At 33.7% G+C, this 22,445-nt stretch overlaps 3 protein-coding genes across 5 annotated transcripts; 1 reads left to right on the top strand and 2 right to left on the bottom strand.

The window, feature by feature from the left end:
* Nucleotides 1-3,727: 3,727 nt before the first annotated feature.
* Nucleotides 3,728-10,101, bottom strand: LOC129873968 (uncharacterized). Of its 3 annotated transcripts, XM_055949169.1 has the most exons (10): nt 9,771-9,859; nt 8,996-9,111; nt 8,756-8,900; nt 7,716-7,884; nt 7,052-7,310; nt 5,984-6,072; nt 5,172-5,354; nt 5,007-5,092; nt 4,786-4,870; nt 3,728-4,442 (listed from the first exon to the last, which is right to left on the bottom strand). In XM_055949169.1, the coding sequence occupies exons 2-10, from the start codon at nt 9,036-9,038 to the stop codon at nt 4,308-4,310; spliced, it is 1,194 nt and encodes a 397-aa protein (XP_055805144.1). In that variant the 5' UTR covers nt 9,039-9,111; nt 9,771-9,859; the 3' UTR covers nt 3,728-4,307. The 3 variants fall into 3 exon arrangements, with proteins under 3 accessions (XP_055805144.1, XP_055805142.1, XP_055805143.1); XM_055949167.1 differs by lacking the exon at nt 8,996-9,111 and having other exon boundaries at nt 9,771-10,101; XM_055949168.1 differs by lacking the exon at nt 9,771-9,859 and having other exon boundaries at nt 8,996-9,760.
* Nucleotides 10,102-10,977: 876 nt separating this feature from the next.
* On the top strand, nt 10,978-13,392 carry LOC129875240 (uncharacterized protein At2g23090-like). The gene is made up of 3 exons (XM_055950691.1): nt 10,978-11,218; nt 11,712-11,752; nt 13,081-13,392. Exons 1-3 carry the CDS (start codon nt 11,146-11,148, stop codon nt 13,198-13,200), a joined length of 234 nt encoding a protein of 77 aa, XP_055806666.1. The 5' UTR covers nt 10,978-11,145; the 3' UTR covers nt 13,201-13,392.
* Nucleotides 13,393-13,834: 442 nt separating this feature from the next.
* On the bottom strand, nt 13,835-20,814 carry LOC129875239 (casein kinase II subunit alpha-2). The gene is made up of 10 exons (XM_055950690.1): nt 20,450-20,814; nt 19,699-19,828; nt 18,815-19,009; nt 17,025-17,182; nt 15,499-15,589; nt 15,345-15,410; nt 15,091-15,173; nt 14,852-14,915; nt 14,643-14,711; nt 13,835-14,063 (listed from the first exon to the last, which is right to left on the bottom strand). Exons 1-10 carry the CDS (start codon nt 20,533-20,535, stop codon nt 14,004-14,006), a joined length of 1,002 nt encoding a protein of 333 aa, XP_055806665.1. The 5' UTR covers nt 20,536-20,814; the 3' UTR covers nt 13,835-14,003.
* Nucleotides 20,815-22,445: the final 1,631 nt, after the last annotated feature.

Here is a 22,445-nt window from a genome sequence, read left to right as displayed (position 1 = left end):
TACACTAGCACATGGTTTCGCACATTAAAGCTAGAAAGAGAGAGGAATGATTGATTTGTCTAAAATAAACATCTCCTGATTTAGGTATTTAAGTAAAAATTAGTGTCAATTTTAAGGAGTCACCGATGGATTTCGTCCCAAAAAAACGACATTCATCGCTGGCTATGGATAGATGATGTTTATCAACTTGGTAATTTTCTGCTATCATGTGTACGCAATTTGAGTAAGTAATCATTAATTTCAATACTAATTGGCTTTTCGATTCCATAGGATGATGATGATTGACATAAGACATCTTTATTGTTTATATGTTTAGAATTGTACTATACTATTTGCAAATCTATATACATTAATTATAAAGGAAAAACATAGACAAGGTGATGTGACACCTCTTTATGATCTTCATTTGCATTTATCTATTTTTTTCTTTTGGGGGATTTTTTTCTTACTTAAATTAACTATTTTATTGTAAAAGTGAATTACTTAATTTATTACAAATAGCTATTTTATTAATGGTAGAACATTTACAACAAAGACTCTTCACATGTCAATCTACAATTAGGAGTAACTATTCATAACTCACATCTCTCTAATTTCTACTCTTAATAAATTTATTTTTTCGTTTTTCTCTTTTTTTGACCTTCTTCTAATTATAAAATGATAATATATTATAATATTTTAAGCTTTTTTTCTTTATTATTCAATCTATATCTATTATATAATAAAAAGTTAAACATAAATAAGTTGAAGTGTTACCTTTCTATGGTCAAGAAAAATAATTATCTTTTTTTCTAATTTTTTGATATTTTTCTTCCTGAAAATATCTAAATATAATTCGTCAATTGCAAATTTTTCATTAAAAGCTTTTAATAACACTAAAATTCATAATATCTCAAATTTCTTGAGTTTTCTATCTTTATTATACTCTTTAAACCTTATTTAATTAATAAGGGAGAAGAAGAGAATTCAATTTAATTGAATAAAATAAACAATTTTAAAGACTTAAAAGAAACAAAGGTATATTGCCACTTTTATTTTTCTTCACAATTCACAATTTCAGTGAAACCTCTTTGTATTATTTTTCCAAAACGTTATTAGAAATAATTATACCATTATGAGTATTAAATTGTATCTAATATATTGCTTATTTTTTGTCCTTTCCAATACTCTACTTGACCACCCAATTTCCAATCTAACTATATATAGATGTGATCTCTGATTACATTCCAATTAAATTGTGATACTTTCTAAAAATTTTCCATATTATGTGTTGAAATTAGAGTAGATATCAAATGTTACACGAGTTGGCGGAAAAGTTTTGCAAGCTTAAAAAGTTGATTCAATATTACTTTGTAGTTCATGTACAACTTTTACTCTCAAGTAATTTTTGTTGTTTTGTTTTTGTATATGTTGTATATAGATCATAGGAGCTTCAATGATAATCGTTTGATATAAATATTTTTTAATATTTATTTTACAGAGTAAAAAATATGGTGAAGAAGTTTTTATAATTAATTGGATTTTACTAATTAATGATTACTTTTCATTGCTTGAAGAATACCATCTGCGTACTAGAATGATCCATTATTTTTCATTACATTTTTTTGGGGACATTTTTCTCTTATTCTGCCCAACTAAAGAATGTAAAAATTTTAATATTTTCCCTCTTTTATTTAAGGTGTATATAAATAACTTCAAAAATTGAATGAGGTAAGAAATTAAAATTTATATTCCTCTTTATGATTTTTGCATATAGTAATTGTCAAAAAGTAAGTCTAATGAGGCGAGTAAAAAAAACAATTATAGAAAAGAGAAAGAAAAAGATTATAGAGAAAGTATAAGGTTGGAGTAGAGAGAAAAAATAAAGATAAATGAAGAGAGATTAGGGAATGGAAAAGAAAGAAGATCAATAAAAGGAAAAACAAATATGAAAACATGTACATGATTGGAGATTTGGAGTTTAACTGGTGGATTTTCTTTTGTATTTTTAATTTCTTTACTTTTATTTCCATGTTTATTAAAATGTTTACTATTTAGTGAAAAGAAAAAACTCAAATACATATATACTTCCATATCTCTCTCTCTATATATATAGATGAAAAATATAGACAAGTTGATAATTGATATGAACCTTTCTATGACCTTCATTTGCATTTATTTTTTTTAGGATTTTTAGGATTTTTTTCAATTTTTTGTACACAAATCTACTTATGAGTAATCAAGATTTTTAAGACAAACCAATAAAGCCTAAATAGTCTCATCCAGTTGTCAACCCACATAGTAGCATATTGTGCTAATCACAATGGCTTTTCGCATATTTTTCTATGCGGTTTTTTAATTAACCGTTGCCTCATCCTCATCATGTGTAATTAATTAGATTTTAATGTGTATTAATTTTTGAATAAATTAATTTTTTGTCTTTTCATCCATTATTTATTGTGCTATACATAGATTGAAAGTGAGTCTTTTTCATATTGTAGCTTGCTTAGTTTGTGTTGCTTTTAATTTAATTTTAAAATGACATATTTTTTTCTTTCGGAGTTGGTTCTAGATAGAGATGATTTGATTAGAAGAGTTAGATTTGTAGAATATGGAATGTGATTAATTCCAACAAAAAATGAGTTGATCAATCTTAATATAATTTTTATTAACGAAAAGGTATCTAATTATATGATTTTTGTTCTCATATGTACCTATACACACACAAACCCTTCATTATTGACTTGAATGAAACTAAAATATACTTACATAATATCTTGAGTTTTCTATTTTTATTATATACGCTTTAAAATATTATACAGATTTCTAAATATTATTATAAATTTTTGCTTCTTTTTCATTCATCGGATAATGATACGATTGTTATAGATAAGGATAATGAGAGATGTTAAAAATGTAATAACAAAATACAGTAAACAAAGAAAATAAAGAATTATAGTATGTCATCTTAGCTCATCCTGAAATTTCATATAGTGAACGGATTTTGCAACATTTTATAATAGAAATGTGATTCAATAGTCTTGTAAGGGATTCAGAGAATCATCAAATCTTCCTGTTGGTTCAAACTAGTAATTTTCTGTCTCTTCTATGTTATTTAACCAATAATATATTTGACAAATTCTTTTCGTCAAATAACCATAAACCTAATTTATAATTTCCATCATATTTAAAAAAATTATAAACGCAAAAAGCGCCAATAAGTACACTCTGTATAAAGTAAGACAAAAACTTCAAATCAAACTTCATTAGACTTCAATGCAAGACAAAAACAAAAATCAGTGGGGTCGATCAATTGGGGTGACTGGGTGAGATTTGGAGCCAATCAAGAGGGAATTGGACAAACCATTCCACTTTCTCAAATTCTAATCAATCAGCCAAGGACAAGTGAGGCTTGCTCAGTTGGTTAAGCACCTCCACCCACGACCGGTAGGTCCTGGGTTCGAGTCACATTGGAGGGGAAGTGTGAAAACACTATAAATCCTTCAAAATGGGGGGTAAAAAAAAAAAGGAAGAAAAAAAAAATTAATCAGCCAAGAACTAGTCGATTTCAATAAATTTATCACTTAATTTGCTACCCCCCCCCCCCCCCAAAAAAAAAAAAAAAAAGAATGAAAGCCAATTTAAAATTGTGCTCCGTCAGCCTCAGCCATTTTAAATGAAACTAAAATCTGGCACATACATTCCAAGACAAGCACCCCCACTAAATTTGTACGTTGAAAGATGCCCCTAGGTAAGATCATTCTTTACGTAATCATTCTTCAAATTATAATATCTGCAATCCAACCAAATAATAGAAGGACATACCACAATGATCTAGTGATCATGTATGCCTGTTTAAAGAATACATGAAGAAAGAAGAGAAAATTCCTCTTACTCTTTGGTGATTTCTGAATATGAAACAAGACTTTCCGCTGACCATCAGAATACTGAAGAGCTGTTAAATAATGCAAACTTAGCCACCATGTATTCTGTTGCTTCTCTGATATTACACTTCTTCCCAAAACATACTAGAAGCAAAGTGTTCATTTAGCATAGTTGGGGCATCAATCCGCAAAGTGTCTTGAGAGCAAAATTGAACTCCATAGTGAGATCTCCCACTGGACCTCGTTAGTTAAGCAATGTGAGAATAATTAAATGTTGAAACCGGCTACAGGTCTTTATTGATTTTCCATTTGCAGAGCATGTTGCTTAAGTTGCACCCCCATCATCACGTTCAAGGCTACAGCTTCTTTATCTTTAATTTAACTGGCCGGCTATATACAGGATACACCCACATGGATAGAAGAGTTTAGAACAAATGGAAAGGTTCATAATTTGTGCCAGTTCTGGTGTGGTTGCTTTCCAAGCCGCTTTAACATATACATGCATCCGGCTGCAGAAAAAAGACCAAAAGAGGCCATAGCTATAATTGTTGAATTTTCAATATTCTGGTAGAAACCTCTCTGCAAAATTTCAAAATAACAGATTATCTAAATATTCAATAAACCACCAGGAAAAAAAAAAGAATATCATGATGAAGATAGACATGTGGCACCATACAATCAATTAAAACGTTATCTAGAAGTTCAACATAGATAAAAGAAACTATATTGCCTTTATCTTTACTGAGAAGATCTGGATACTGCCCAGAACTATAAATTTCCAAGCAACAAGCATCTAGGTAAAGTTCAAGCACTATACCCTTAAATGGGTTCTACTGGGAATAAAGTCCACTATAATACGTGAAGAGGATCTCTTCTGATGAAATAATGGATTAAATAATACATATGGTAAAACAGAGCATGCCTGAATCATAAGGAACAACATAAGCGCATTTGAAGGAGCGATCGATAAACTCATCATTCCTCCACGAAGATCATTAGGCACATACCTGCATGTTACAGGAAGAAAGGAACTTGACTAAAAGAAAACTTCCAGTCAAATATATGAGATAGCAGGCTATGCTCGAGTTTCACTAGTATTAAAGCCGTGACTGATAAGAAAATTATATGTGCAGCATGGCTTACATGGTTCTCAATTTGGCGAGTGAAGGCAAAACCAATCCCACACAAGCATGAAATATGCAGAATAGCATCAAAAGAATTTCAACGTCCTGCAACAATATCGCAAATTAAGGTTGATGACATTACTTGATATTTGAACAGCTTGAAGAAAAGAAAACTCGTAAATACCTGATAATCAAAAGCTACAACGGAAGTGACGAAGCCCATAAAAATACAGGCATATACTAAGCACTCCTCAGTTCGGAGTGATAAAGGGCCACTGGAGAACCAGGAAAATGCAGTGCTTCCAAGCATTTTCGCACCAAGTACACAGGGGTATACGAAACCTAGCAAAACCTCTCTACCATCTGCCTAAAAATTCAAACAAACTTTAAGGAAAAAAAATATGAATCTTTTTGGACCAGGAAGAAATATGGTGAGATAGGATTTCAGAAGGAAGAAAATGAAATGTTAAGCATTCATCTTGATAAATCAGTATTCACAAAGTTTGAGAGACATACATATTGGCCACAAAAAGATTACTTCATAAATTTAGGAAGATGGTTAAATAAAATCACTTGTATAGATCGACTAGCCAAAATTCTGATGTGTCTTACACAAACAGTCAACAGCCACTCTTTCTCTTGGTATAAGGATGAACCTCATCAATCTTTCCAAAGAAGGCCTCTCACAGTAGTAAATAGAATCCTTCCTCTATCCATTTTTCCTTGACACACTTCCATTTCCAATTTTGAGACACAAAGTACAAAAGAATAATTAACTTTAAATGTTTTAAATCTAATCAAGGAGGTGTGTTTTCCTATACAACTTCAACTACCATCTTCAACTACTCTCTTCAAAATTAAGGTAAAAGAAAGTAAGTAGATTAACAAATTTAGCACTCCTCTTAGAATACTTCTCCATGAGAAAACAATAATAAGAATTGGAGAGTCAAAAAAACTGAAACAGTATCCTTTCCAGTAAGCTAGTCAAAATCGTACCACAATGGTTGAAGCCCAAGTAATCCAAAAAACTGCAATTGAGAAGTGGATGGTAGCTTGGGTCCATGACAAAAGCCAAACCCTTTTATCTGAGAAGAATACAATTGGGAAAAGATTAGAATGTCAATCCAACCACTCCCAATTATGCAATTAGTCATCAAATACAGCATTTTGTACAGATGCATTTTCTCTAACTCATTATCATATTAAGATGTTGCAAAACTTCTAATTTCTGAAAATAGACCATTTTAACTTTCTTAAGCACTTCATTTTGAAAAAGATATAAGCTCAAACTTCAGTACAACCTCATTTTGTATTAGAAGATTACAATGCCTGTACTGTCTGATATACCAAACTGGTAGTATTTATTAACGAGAAAAGGATAACTTTCTGTCTGCTTTATAGCTCTGTTATGCTTTCATGCTCTTCTCAAGAATGGACTTCTGAATTTGAGCTAAGTTGACCAAGTACCAACCAAAATAAGATCACAGTAAGAAAAATAAGGTAGCTACACAAAGTTTGGTGAAGGGAATGAGGCAGAAATTGGAGCAGAGAGTGACAAATCAAGTTGACAATGCCTATGAGATCATGGTCAGACTTTTAGATGCCTTCTTCCTTACTTTCCCTCTCTTTCAATCGCCACCCCTTTCTTCTTTTTAACTCAAATTGTGGTACACGACCTCCTTTTACAGGAAAGACCTCTATTGGATCCTAATAAGGTCTTTTACTGGAAAGGAAGGCGCCAAAAGTTAAGGAAATAAGTTAGGATTTCTTGTGACTATCCAAGATTTCAATGTTTGAATCAAGGTTTTTAAGGTAAAGCTTATTCAATTTTATTTGTTTTAGATTCATGTTTACAGTGAGATTCACAGAATTGATTGAATATTTCTTTTAGAGTCATAGTCAGCTATGGAAATATGTTCCCCAGTTATATTGTGCCAACAGAAAAGCTCAATGTCATTCTTCCTGCTCACCATGGTTACTGGGAGCATATATGTAATATGCATAAATTGGGTAAAATATGAAGAAAAAGAAAGGAACTAAAGCATAAAAATGGATGATTCATACCACCGAGTATATATGTACGAAATTTGGTCTGATAATCTTTAAGAATAATTGATTTTGGATCTTCCTTCCATCCTCGGCTGACATAAGCCAGAGCACTAAAAGCCATTATTACCACTGCACTGGACGGAGCAAGCAAACTTGTCTTTTCATGACCACCAATTAACCAGTTACCAACCACTTGGCTTCCAATAAAAGATGCAGATTCAACAAAAGTCATTAACCAAAACATGTCATTTACTGAATCCTGCCTCTGCTCAAGCTGCAAAATGATTATAAGGATAACCCATCTTACTGTACTATCATAGTTTCGAAGTTGTGCAGAAAATATGAAATCCAACTGTGATGGCTCCTCACTGAGCGAGGAAAATGTTCAAATATAATCACATATGCTTCCACAGCAGCCGCATGAATAGGTCCGAAATAGGTTAATGTAATTGGCAAAGAAAGCAATTCTAAAAGACTAGATCCACACGCCCCTGCCCTAACCCCTTTACATTTACTACACTCATTCATCTTTTTGTTTTGGCGTACAATAAAGACTTACTACATTCATTCATTTCAAGAAATGGATAAGCATTTTGAGTTAACAAGTCTTCGGAATTGCACTTCCCCCACGGAATAGAAAATCATATAATAATAACAAAAAGAGATTCTGAAGATGAACCTTGTCATGCTCAACAACAATCCATGTCTCGAAGTTGAAGAAAAATATTGTAGAGGCAAGAGACAAACAGATGCTAGCGAGCCAAACACTTGGATGTCCAGTAACCCTCCTCCATATGGCAACAAAAAGATGCAGCAAGCAAAATAACAAGCTGACTTTTCTCTGGCCACTGCATGAAGAGAGGCAACATAATGATAAGTTTGAAATATGCTACTCTTGACTTTCAAAAAAATGATTTATCTTATGGTGCTTCATCACAATTTTGAGAGCAATAAACTATTGAAAATAATTTATGATAATAATGGCCCAATACCATTTACTTTGAAAACATATTCTGCTCAAACACAAAGCTTCAAGTTCAAGCTTTGTTGGATAGTTCAGAAGAAAAATGATGTCATAGTCCAAACAGAATGCATCAAAGGATCGAAGATCAGATTGATACTTCCTCTATTCCAAAATGAAAGTTTTATTTCATTTCAAAGAGTTGAACCAAATAATCTGTCTAAAAGTTTGAATTTATGATTTATGGAACTCCAAGAGGATGAAAATGGCAATTTGCTGTATACCTTTTTTTATAAGTAAAAAAGAAAAATTCATCACTTGCTTTATATTTATTCTAATATCTATTTTTTTACTTTTTTTTTTTTTTTTTTTTTTTTTTTTTTTTTTTTTTTTATCAGCCCGGTGCACTTAAGCTCCCGCTATGCGCAGGGTCCGGGGAAGGGCCCGACCACAAGGGTCTGTTGTACGCAGCCTTACCTTGCATTTCTGCCAGAGGCTGTTTCCAAGGCTTGAACCCGTGACCTCCTGGTCACATGGCAGCAACTTTACCAGTTACTCCAAGGCTCAAATAGATGAATTAATTAAAGTCAAGCATAAGTACTTTAATTCCAAAAACTAGACAAAACTCCCACACAAGGAAAATAAAATGGAGGGAGTTGCAATAGAAAAATAGTCTTTTAGTTTTTCTTGTAATTAAGAAGTATTTTTCTAAAACCTCAAGTAGATATGAAGCAACTTCCAACACCATATATCCTTACATCAAATCCGAGAGCATTCCCAAAAAGGTACCGACAAAGAGAGCAGCTGCATATCCAATGCATAGAGAGCTGATCATCTGCTCCCTACTAAGGCCATGGTACGCCAACTCATACTCTCCAAATACTGCCAACAAGCCTTCCATTACTGTAAAAGTTAAATAAATAAATGATTTTGAATCCAAGCTGATCATAAAAAAGACACTTATTATATTGAAGAAGTAATGAAAAAGGGAAGCATGCCTTTTTTTGATGCAATATGTGATTTGTGCGTACACCTTAACATGTGCTCTATGGTCAGTAATTACCATATCTCCATCAAAAACTAATAATTGTCAATTCTGTGGTGTCAGCTCAGCCTAGAAATGCATTCTTGTATATTAATTAGCATAATACGCTAATAAACAGATTACAAAGGGAGGAATTTATATCAGTATCTCAATTCAAACTCCATATGTGATGTTAACTTCCCTCATTCATGTATCAACACTTTAACTCCATCTGTTAGAATAGCTTCATTGAGTCTTGCATAAACTTTTGAATTTCATTAATTCAACTTTGAATACATGTTTATTAATCTACTATAACTACAGGATACTCCACTTTTGTGAACTCCGTTTATCTGAGTGATCCACAAATGAAAGAAATGTCTAACTTGCTAAAATGCTCAATTTAGCAACGTACAAATTAAGAGATAGTCCATCTATGCAATTGGTTTGCGACTTCAACTTGACTATTTTCAGACCTAAGTCAGACCCGTTTAATTAATTAATTTTCCAAGTTAAAATTGTGAAATTGTACTGCTAGAAGTTCCATTTTTCCCCTTTGGCAAAAAAGAGGGTAAATATCAAACATTTGGAAGAGAGGAAATCCAACAGTCAACAAACAGGCAAACATGTAAAGTTTACTACTTCGCACCAATTTTAGAAGCAAGTAGATTCTCTGAGTTAATTAGAACATGACATTTGCTAATACTACAATCAGTGTGCAGACAAATGAACTCAGAAAATAACGTCACCTGAAGAAAGAGAATAGAGTAAGAGAAAACTTCTCTGGAAACGAATGAAAGAAGACGAAGGTGCGTGATCGAAAATGTGGGAACTTCTGCTGCTGTTTGGCAAATAGTAGATTGACAAGCAACATGACACGAAGAAGAATAAACACAGTGCTGGATTTGGCTCCCAAACATCGCTCTCGACAATCACCCCCATTTCTTAAGAAAATGTACAAGCAGAATTTCACCGGATATCAAAATTACTAGATCAATTCCCAGCGAATTGTGATCGCGTTTCTGTACCCTGTCAATAGAGCCTTGCAGTGATCTGTTTCCAAGGTGGGTTAGTTTTCAGTGAACTGAAAGCCCATTTATTTCGTCAGAACCTTAATTGGGCCGATAGGTAACTTCCACATAAAGCCCAATAGTGATAGCAAGTAAACAAGTTTTAAATTTTTTTATCTATGTTGTTCATTTAATAAAAATTTATGGATTAAAGATATCTTTATTGATGAGCTAATTTTGTTCGACATAAGTTTAGAAAAATTTTATTTTATTTGATATAAGTTGTGTAGTATCTAATTTGTTCGATATATATTGTGTAATATCTAATTCATTCGGCATAAGCTGAGAGATCTTTTGTCTTATATGGCATATGTTGTAGTAGTTTATTTGCTCAGCATAAATTAAAAGAGACTTTTATTTTGTCTGACAAATCTTTTAATTTGTAGGTTCTGTAACTGAAGTTATGTCTCTATCGATATAAATTTTGTAGGAACTAAGTGGTCTAACTTGTGCTAAAATATGATATAAAAATATAAACTCATGCCGAATAATTATTTTTGTTTTTTCCATATTGAAGTGTTGAGGACAAAAACCAATAGACCATCAATTTGAACAGTACAATTAAAGATGACTTCAAAATAGAGGTATTTATGTGAATGACCCGCAAATAAAAGGCTAGGAATTGCACCTAATAACTAATTTTAATCATGCTATTTCAATTATGTTATTTTTTTCAAATTATTTGACTCCTAAAGATCTCTCTATTTTGTTTTTATAATTCATTTGTCTTATGTAAAAAATATATAAAATCAATTTCAAACACTTAATGTTTATTACTTTTAATAAGCTAATGCAATCTAAAAAAGAGATTTTGACAAGTTTTAGCATGGGGTAAATTAAATTATTGTTTAAATATTCAGAAATTAAAGCTCATTGAAGCCAAAAAAAAAAAAAGGACAGGTATTAAATAAAGGGGTGTTAGAAGACCAAACTTGTCCTTTCTATATATTTTTTGACCCCTCTATCCCCTGCAGCTGTCGTATCCCCGCCACTGTTTTTTCGCCTGCAACAGAAGAGCTCTCTAGGGTTTCAATTCACGTCCGTTCCAGCAATAATGGGTGGAGGCAACGGTCAGAAAGCCAAGATGGCTCGCGAGAAGAACATCGAGAAGATGAAAGGCGCAAAAGGTATTTCCTTTCTATCCCTTGAATAATCTGAACCTAATTTCACCCACATCATGATCTTAATTCAATTGGTCAATTAGCCTGATTTTAGCATTGGTTTAATCCGATTCGATCTCGTTGATGGATTCCAACGTAGTTGAGAGTGCCTTTTATTATTTTTTTGTTTTAGATGCTGAGATATGTTACGTTAATCGACAATCTTTGGCTTTTTACGAATAGACTGTTTGAATTAACTTATTTTTAAGCAGCTTATAAGTTGAAAAAGGGTTTTAAAAAAATAGGTGCAGCCAACATTTTTTTTTTTGATTTAATAAGCTGTTTTCAACTTATAAACCGCTTAAAATAAGTTGATCCAAATAAAATCAACTATTTATTGGGGCTTATTTTAAGCACAAAATGACTTTAAGTTAGCCGGTCAAACACTCAAAAAAAACTGAAAACAGCTTATAAACCAATCCAAACGCCTCTAACTCTCTTAATCGTGGGATCTATGCAGGAAGCCAACTTGACGCGAACAAGAAGGCCATGAGTATCCAGGTAAAGTCTTTTTTTTTTACACAATTTTAGTATATTGAATCCCCACCTATGTGAGCTTATTAAACGTAAATGGTCCAAAGCCCTAATAAAAGGAGGAGGATGGTGGTAGGATGAAAGCTAGCGCAATAATAGTACAATGACGGATAGGATTTTTCATATAGCAGTATAGCACACACCAACTAATTTGGGATTGAGCCATAGTTGATTCCTGACTAGACATGATGAAGCTTAATTGGAAAGATTGTCTTATGTTGCTTCTTTGGATGTCAGAGTTATTCTTCTGCCGCTCTGGTGATAAAAATTGGTTAATGTCTATAGTGTGTCTTAGTGACCAACACACTCCTCTGCCTTTTAAAGTATTTTTTTTATGACAAAGGAACCCGCAGCCGCTACTTTTTGGGTGCGCACAGTGTAAAACCCGGCTCCTATGCAATATCTTGGAAACCACACAGGAGAACTCTGCCTTTTCAAGTAAGGAGACGTGAAATGTAGAAAGCACATATCCTCCAAAATTGGAAATATCTCCATCATGTAGGCCATTAAAGGATATAAATGTGTTAATGAATCCATCAGGATAGTCCATTAGTATGGCAAGAAGAGAGGCATCATATGTTGAAGGTGAGAACCAAGCCCTCAACAAATCAATCATTGGGATACCACCTATAATCTCTTGTTATTGTGTTTGGGCTGGTAATGTCATGATGTTGAACTTCCATTCCCTTTATATGACTTCAAAGTAATCTCTATGTATTTCATAATGACAATCCAGTAACGGCAACCTTCAACCATGTGTTTCACTGTGTAATCTCCTTTATATGTTCTGTAATTTGGCTCATTGAGCATGTGAACTGTTTAGTCCACACTTCTTATATAGGTACTGGCTACGTGGTTCAACACTCCTGTCTTTCCCCTTGTACTTTGAAAATCCAAATTTAGGGAATTTGCTTGTTTATTTGCGCATGAAGTTATAGTGGTCTCACTTTTGTTGATGTCTTATTGGGTTGTCTTTTTTCGTTTTCCAGTTTTTTAGGCTATGTTCTGCGATATCGTATAATTTCTACACTTTTGCCAAAAAATGTTCTTAGGCTTTCAATAGGAGGTAGCAGGAGATAGCCCAAGGAAAGAATGGCATTCAAGTCTTCAACGATAATCTTAAATAGTCTATGGCTCTATGTTTATCAGTGTCTACACAGATTTTCTCACTGTGTTAACTATTTTTATGTCTTCTTTCAGCTTCTGACAATTCATTAGTGTCTTTGGAATTCATCTTGATTGCTGTTTGCTTTGATCCTTCACTAACTTTTCTGTATTGTTGCGGATGATGGCAGTGCAAGGTGTGCATGCAGACATTTATGTGCACAACATCAGAGGTGAAGTGCAAGGAACATGCCGAGGCCAAACATCCAAAATCTGATCTCGCTACCTGTTTCCCTCATCTCAAAAAATGAACTTAGGTGTCAAACGGGTCTTGTAGAAAATGTTGGTATTATCTCCTATCACTAGTCGTAAAAGTGTCTACCCAAGCAAGATGTAAAATTGTGTGTATTTGTCCCGCAAGTAAACAGGTCGGGCAGAATTTTTAGTTGTGGCACTATACTTTTTAATGGTTGATATAATATGGTATAATTTGGGATTTGGCATTGGGTTTTGGTTGAATGTGGGTGTAAGATGCGTTCTACAGATTTTACTTCTTTCATTTGATTTTTGTTAGATGCCTACAGAGAATTTGATAATGGATAGTTGTAATTTAGTTTGGCAAGTAGAGAGAGAATTTAAGCACTTTGGCCCCTACGCAGGATGGCCGCGAGATTTGTGGTTCTCCTCAGTTTGGACTACTATTCATTCTTCTTTTGCCAGATGTATTTCTAGGCTAAATTTCCAACACCATATCAATGAACTTACACGAAGGGCAAACCACCAAAGCTGAATGAAGAAAAATCCGGTCCACTGACATACTAACTGAACTCCCGAATTAATTTACGAAAATATGCTACTGTTCACTTCTAGGGGGTACCTTGGAGGGGGGGTGACTTTTAACACTCAAGTCACTTCCATTGGCAATCGAGGTCACGAGCAGGAATCTACAAAATCTTTTTCTCTTGAAATGTTCAATGATGAAGATCTGAAATTCCTGAATTCAGATGTCTGCTCAAGTTCAAATACACAGTTCTCACAAATGTCACATAAATGGATACACAAGTACATTACACCATAGTTTTTTTTTCTTCCCATTAACAGCAAGACATATAAGCTACTGTGTCCTCATCCTGCTAGTTTCTGCAGCCCTCACTTGCGAGAAATATGGATGGGCCTAAGAAACACGGAAGATTAAGTAGTTAGTAGGTTCCCAACACAGCCACCTGATGAATTAAAGATCTTAAACACGCAAATACATGGTGTTCAATTCTCTAGTTGTGCAAAACAAAACAAATACATATATAATGTTCATTGTTAAAAGAAAGAATTGAGAGGGAGGGGGGAAGTAGACTGATTCCAGCAAAGATACAGATGCAACATCATGACAAAGGAAAAAACATAGCCAAGAGCAGAAAGAGAAAGCAATAGGCAGTACACAATAACCAGCTTGCTTCAACAGTATTTTAAAACAAAAAACTAGTCAGTTGTGTCTCTTCTACCCACTCTTCCTCAACTGATCTCTTTCATGTATCTCATTTATATTCTTTACATTTTGACTTTGGTATAGTATGTTTTAAATTGTCAACTAACCACGTCTTTTAAAGGTTTTAAAATATCACAAAACCATTTTCTTTAATAAGTTATAAGTAACTGTTTTTTTGTACTTGAAAAAAGCTAATATAAGACAGAACCTAAGAAAACAAAGATGAGGCTCAGAGTTTAAAGCTCATTAATAATGGATAAAAAGGATTACCATTGCTTCTCTTGCAGTAAGTCTACTCTGATGATCATAACGGAGAAGCTTGTCAAGATAATCTATAGCCTGCAATGAGAACTCAAAATCAATTATCAAATGGACAGTTAGGAAGAGCCTTGGGATTTTGAGGTGTACTTGTCATCATTGTTGGTTTCTTCTTATTCAGAACATATTTACCACAGATACATAAATAGAGAGAAGAATACCTCCGGTGACACTAGATGCTGATTGTCTGCATTAATAAATTTGGACCACGGCTTCCTACTGTGTCTGCAGGGGAAAGACAGATTGTATTCACCTTCAATAGCTAAGAATTTTGGCGATAAATGAGGCCACACTTCTGCTAAAGCTAGTTACTGAGATCAACTTAGTAACCCTATTTAATGTGCCTTAGCCTAGTTTTATCTAGGCGATAAGGGTAGTAACAAGAAAGCAAGAAGCATACCTCCCAACCATAGCCTCTAGCTGAGGATCAAGCTCTAATTGATACTTGTTCAAATATGCATTCAACTCATCTGTCCCAAGTACCTATAACAACAATAATCTATCAACTCCATGTCAAGCAGCTATACATTACTTTTTTATAATACAACTACAAGTAACAACTGTATTGGTTGTTCTCAGTTGATCAACCTCCCCCTCTCATTCAAAGAACAAAATTAAGGTATATAAACCCATTGGTCAGTTACTAGGCATTACCTTTGCAATTTTGACGAGCTGATCCTGATTATCATGGCCATAAAAGAAAGGTTCCTTGCGGAAAATCTACCAAAAAAAGGCATGGTCAGCCACAAAGAAATCCAGAGGAATAAACCAACTAAAAGCTTATATTATGAATCATAAAATTTCTCACCATTCCTGCAAACATGCAGCCAAGGCTCCACATGTCCAAAGAATAGTCATAATCTTGCAAGTCAACTAGAAGTTCAGGGCCCTTGAAGTATCTGAAACGCAAGAAAAGAAGACCTCAGACTTGCTTCAATAGCCTTGAGACTAAACAAGGACACCAACAACGGGAAATCCATCTTTTCCAACTTCCATGATAGTTTATGAATCACTACCTTACAGTACAAAACCAATTTCACATGTGCAGCTATGCTGATAAAGAGTTAGTTTGACCTAAACAATAACCTTCTCCTCCCATTGATTATTTTAGTATTCTTTAACTGGGTATGGTGCCGAAGCAGCTTCCGTTCTTTCTAAGCCATCATAGAGATAAGTGAAAGTAAGAGTGGATATATGCATTGCAAGTTTAGTCAACATAAAGAAGAGTGAAATTGAGATGAAATTAGATGAGATTGCATTGCCTAAATGCAAACATTCAGATTTTTAGGCTCACTGTTCCAGGAGAATGGAGTAATAGAGGAAGATGTTACACGTAAAATCAAAATCGAACAGTTGAAATGGGGAAGTTCTATAGGGGAATGTAGTAATAGACGAAGATGTTACACATAAAATCAAAATCTAACGGTTGAAACGGGGAAGTGCTATAGTGGGTGTTATGCGATAGAAGGATGCCTACCAAAAGTGAAAGGCAAGCTCTATAGAACAGTAATAAGACCAACAATGTTATATGAGAGCGAGTGTAGAGCCATTAAAATTATATACACATCCACAACATGAATGTCGCTGCTAAGATGGATGAGTGATCATACAAGATTAGAGAAATGATCACATCCGCAAGAAGGATCAAGTAGCACACATCAGTGATAAAATGAGAAACGGTTGCTTGAGATGATTAGGTTATGTCTTGCATCAACCCCTCCCGATGCACAGACTCCTAGGTGTGAAACCATGGTGAGTGAAGGTGTTAAAAGAGGAAGCGGTAGAGCTAAAATCACAAGGAAGGACGTAGTCTCTAAGGATCTATAATTATATTCATGCAAAATTAGGGGAAAATAGGGCACAAAGGAAGAAAAATATCTATATAGGTGCTACATATTAGTCGAGAATATATTTAAAATGTTAGCAATTTTAATGTAGGTCCAACACTTTCTAGGAGCAGTTTAGCTTTTCAGAAGTTTGTCAGTTTGGAAAATGTAAAGATTCTATTTTTTTTATCTGTGTTTGCACAGTATGTGCAAGATATGGGCTTAAATGGAGTAACATGGACAACGAAATTCATATAGCCGACCCCTACTTGTTTGGAACTGAAGGGTAGTTAATGTATACATAAGTGAATGATGTTTCTTTTTTACTTCTAACTTTAAAAATCTATAGCAAAGTCACTTGCTTTCTGATTAAAAACTCATGACTTGTAAAGAGAACAATTTGCAAGTAGAGCATGGATCTACAGATAGAGAAGCTATATGTAGGAAGTTGTTGCTGGCAAAGCAACTATACCAGGTCCCACCATACTGTCAGCAGATTATCTCTTACCTTGAAGCTACACGAACATTATATTCCTTTCCTGGGTGGTAAAATTCAGCAAGACCCCAATCTATCAAGCGAAGTTTCCGCAGTTCATGGTCTATCATAACGTTATGAGGCTTGACATCCCTATGCATTATTCCCTGTGAATGGCAATAATCTAGTGCCTGCAGGTTGATAAGAAGTTTCAGTTTCCGACCTCCATAAATTGGAAAGTATGTCAAGAAATGTATGCAAAGAATAGGTCTCAAAGAGTTACACAACTGTCACAAGAAATGTTATAACCAACTGAAGGCCTCAGTAAATTCAAGAGTCATGCCAAAAGCGTGAGTCTTTCTTTCCTCTCAAAAAGAAGAAGGGGAAATTAATAAAGTAAATTAAGCGAATGGAAAAGTGAATAAGCAGGAACAGAACTAGGATATATACTTTTCAGCATAAAGCATTTGACAAACAAGAAATGATGATGCTGATACACAATGAGAAAGCTCAAGAAGTTAAATTTCTTTTCTTTTTTTCAGAGGAGGCGGCAAAAGAAAGGAAACCTAGACATGTTTCTGCTCAGGTAGGCTGGTAATGTAGGCATGGAGCAAAAAGGAAGACCTAACTTCGAGGTAGAAATCAACAGGATCCCATAATTGGCATCCCCATTTCCAAATAGTTAGTCTCAAGTAACAGTAATATAAGCAAAAGCACCCAGCATCAGACAAAACAGGGAAAATAATATTACTCATGAAAAAGGTAAATAAAAATTTAAATAGCAATTAGAAAAGAGAGGACAGAAAATCAATGGCATTGATGATTTTTTTTCCCTTAACCAATAACAAGATCAGAAGAATACAAGGATGTTACTTAAGATATCCAAATTCAGTAAAGAAAATTACATTGTTAAGAGTTACAAAGAGCATAGCAAATCATCTAGATATAAAAATTAACTTCCAATAGGTATGCAGTGAATCCAATTCATATCGTCTGATAACAGGAGACAGAGTAAGCACTTAACTACGAGGTCATTTACCTTGTAAAAACACATTCAAAAGCTATACTTAGACCTAATTGCAGAGGAAAGATAATCAATTGAAATGACCAACACATGGATTTCAAATCCATCAATAAGATTATCTACATTTTTGTTGATGGATTTGAAATCCATGTGTTGGCATGCAGGATAAGGTGAACAAATATGAGTTTTCAGTCTTAGTCATTCCCACTAACCCATGATCATGAGACACTTTCAACAGACTCCCAATTATCTAAATATAGATGTAAGCTGAATCCAACAACAACAACAACAACAACAGCCTAGTGAAATCCCACATCGTGGGGTCTGGGGAGGGTAGAGTGTAAGCTGAATCCAAATTAGTACAATATTATGGCACCAGAATCTTGGATTCCAAAATTTCCGTTTGAGATAAGCCTAGTTTAGTCGTTATAACTTTAATAGTTCGATCTCAAAATTTGATCAAAGTATATGAGAATATATCCACCCAATTCAGAAATAGTTAGTGAGCATAAACTAACTGGGGACTCCCAAAATCCTCATACTCATACAAACCTTGAAAAGCTCCAATAGAAGGAAGTGTTGGAGGCAGACGAACTTTTGACCAGATAATAAGTTAAGACATGAGTTCAACTCTATTCTTGGTTCTGAGAGAAGAAAGAAGATACAGAAAAGAAAAACCAAGAGGACAGGAAGCATATAACTGTTACCTTTCTCAAAAAAAAAAGAGGTGGTCAGGGGAGAGGGAGCATATGTACATAAAAGCCATAGTGACTGCCATCTAATGGGTTTATCATCTTACCTTGAGAAGCTCATATATATAGTACCGTATGTCGTAATCCGTTAGCGTTGGGTACAAAACTTTGAAATCTGTGCTGTTCACGTACTCAAAAATCAAGCTTGGAGTTTTTGAATGCTGATCTCTGACGATATCAAGGAGTTTGACAATGTTTGGTCCACCACAGAGGTTTTGCAGTATCTTTATCTCTCTTTTGATCTACACAACACCACTAATGTCTAGTCAAAAGCATGTATATTCTTTTTTGTTTTTTCCCGAAGAAAGCATAATATTACAAACTAAAACTGTGTTAATTAAAACATTAAGTTAAAGGATAGGAGGGAAAAAAGTATATGAACAGTGGATACATAACACTACCAAAATGACCAAAAAATGTCATCAAGAGATTAACCTATTTTGATGTAGTAAATGTCGTTGAGGATGGCTAATTTTTTCCAGATTATGTCGCAAACTGACCAATTTTAGGCATTACGCATTTCGTATGAACATAACTGACAATCTTTTCCAAAGTTCCACAAAAGAGACTTCACGTATTTCTCTCTGACACTCTATCAACACATGAATAGATTATTGAGAGTAGGCTTTTAATGAGTGAATTACAGATTTCTCCATTAAGGCTGTTAATGTTGGTGATTCTAAATAGATATTAAGCCCTTTTTTATGAGTTAAATACAGATTTTTCTGTTATGGCTGTTAATGTTGATGATTAACTATAGATATTAAGTCGGACAAAAATAAGTATTGCATTACATACGAACTCTTCCTGCAGACTTCTTCTTTTTTCCTTTGAAGCGGAAAAAATGAAATCTTAACTCAGCGAAAGAAAAACATAGTATCGTCCTTGCAGTATGAGTTTTGCAAGTCCAACAATGCAAGGAACGTCGTACCTTTTTCTTCTTAACAGGTTTCAGGATCTTGATTATGCACTTCTCGTTGCTGTTAACATTTATACCTTCAAAAACTTCACTATATTTTCCTCTTCCAACTTTTCGAACAACCTCATAGTCATCCTGATCACTGCAATAACGAATATGACGGGCACTGATGAGGATAATACAATGTAGCTGATGCATTAAAGTTGAGAAAGTCAAATAGGATAAAATCTGATCCCAAAACTTGTGAAAGATGAAATTAATTGTTGAGCCAAGGGCCAACCCACTCAGGAACCAAGATAAACAAACTATATGCTCCCGCATTAGCAAGACAAGTTTATAGTTATGGCTAAACAAAATGCTCTCATAATTGGTGTAAACTAAATGAAGTCTCTATAATTATCCACTCCATTTCGGGCTGTTACATTCAAATACTCAATAATGCTACTTTCAACACAGAGTAAGGATTCAAAATACCACTCTTCTTCCTAGACTTACACAAGTATACCTAGAGACTTTTCGCGCTCGCCTGGAGTGGATGTTATTATGCTATGTAACACCCACTTTCTTTCAGACGAAAAAAACAAGGAAACAGAACCTAGTTATTTTCTTGGAGGCTAGAAGTGGATTTTATTACAATCTTTTTAAAAAAAAAGGTAGCAAACATCATATAATTCAAGAATTTCAATCTATCATCCAGTATATAAAAAACCAAAATAAATAACAAAATTAGAGGGGATTAAGGTTAGATAGGGAAAAAATTTACCCCCATTGAACAGTTAGGGATTCGTAATCCCAATATTCCCTAGGACGAAGCACATTGATATCGGTGTATACTCGAGCTTTAGACATGGCTTTATCGGAAATCCGAGTTGTGGATTAAGGTATCGGATTTCGGAAAGGGGCAACAAAGAAGACGCAGGCTAGATAGATGCGGAGGAGGAACTGGGCCCAGCTTCTGTTTGACGCAACCGCCAGAGCAGTAACACTACCTTGCTAACAGAACGCACACAACATTTTTAGGGAATAGCCATAGATTGGAAAAGCTTTTTGCTCTCTCTTGTGTATGCTATTGGGACCCTTTCACTCCCTACAGAGAAATGTCTTATATGGTCGGTGCCAAGTGCCTGTCTGCTTTTGTTAATTTTGAAGTATTTTTATTTTTTTCAAAAAATGATCAATAACTTCTCTCATTTATCAATTAGGTCTTTGTTTGTTTTTATTATTATTAAAAAAAAAAAGAGGAAATTGGATATAGAAAAAGGAGAAATAGGAACACAAATTGGAATAAAAATCTCACCGATAAGATTAAATTTAGGTATTTAATTGAGGTTTTATTTGTTTGCATTTAATAGAGGTATGAATTTGAATGGTTCAGACATTAGATCATTAAGTGTATTTATTTTTATTAAGATCTAACCACTTAATGAGTCTAAACAAGTCTTAATCATTAAAATCTAGTACATAGTCTTAATATCATTAAGAGGTATTTTTGTCTGGATAACATTCACCATCACTCTATCTACAATCACTTGTTACCGCCATTAACCACTATTGTCATCACCGTCATTACTATTGTCAATCACTATTACCGTCGTCTATACCAACAACGTTTGTCATCAAAACCACCACCGTTGTTAACTATTACTATCAGTTGCTACCATACTTACCTACTCCATCGTTATAATTAAATTCATTACCACCACCACCACATCCAATTCTGTAACCGTCACCACCTCCACCACCACTATCAACTACCATCACACTATAGTCAATTCCTACTGCCAACAAATTTCATCATCACAACTAGCACCGTCACCAACTACCACTTTACATTCTTTAAATTTCAAACATTTTAAAAATAATTAGCTTTTATAAAAATAAAGATATTTTCATGTTATTCTTAACTATTTTTATCTTTTTATAAATTTTAGTATAATATACATATTTCTATATAACTATATCTTTGATTACTATTTATGTGGTTATTCGAAAATCATCTCAAAAGATTTTATTTTTTCCTAAATACAATTTTAGTTAAATTAGTTTAATTATAGTTTGTATTTTTGAATTTTTTAGTTTTTTCTAAATATATATATATATATATAATATATATATATATATATATATATATATATATATATATATATTCTCCCACATCGAAAATTCATGAAGAATTTGGGGTTTTTGGAGCCTATATAAATGTTCATATTCTCATTAAGAAGAAAAAAAGTGGAAGTTTTTTAGCCAATCAAAGTTAGAAATTTTCTTAACTTGGCTAGGATTTGGACTCTTGTCCCTAGCCTAAAAGTTGTGAAATTTTTTAGCTTTCAATCTATATTTTTTTTCGAGGAAAATAGGAGATTAAGTCGAAATTTATGTTAAGAATGGAGTTCTTATAACGTCGAACTCACGAAGGTTCGAATCTAAATTTTCATTTTTTTTTGTAGATTGGAGTTCTGTCAAGCTCTTGGGTGATGGTGAAGTCGTCTTCCTCTCGTCGTCTTCAGTCTCGCTGCCCGGAAAGAGGTAAAATCTTTTCTCAACTTTATTTTATTTAATTATTTTATGTTTATATTTAGTTGATTCGTAGTCTCTTTTTTAGCATGTATTAAAAATAGTTAGATTAATGATAGAAAATTGTTATAGTTAGCATGTATTATGATTAATTAGCTAGCATGTGTTGGGATTATTTCATGAAAGCACTTAGTTTTTTTCATTATTTTTTCAAGTAGTTTTTTTTGACAATATAGATTTTCATG

Source organism: Solanum dulcamara, chromosome 11, assembly GCF_947179165.1.
Source record: "Solanum dulcamara chromosome 11, daSolDulc1.2, whole genome shotgun sequence".
NCBI lineage: Eukaryota > Viridiplantae > Streptophyta > Magnoliopsida > Solanales > Solanaceae > Solanum > Solanum dulcamara.
Note: the sequence above shows the minus strand (reverse complement) of the source record. Positions and strands in the feature narration are given on the sequence as shown.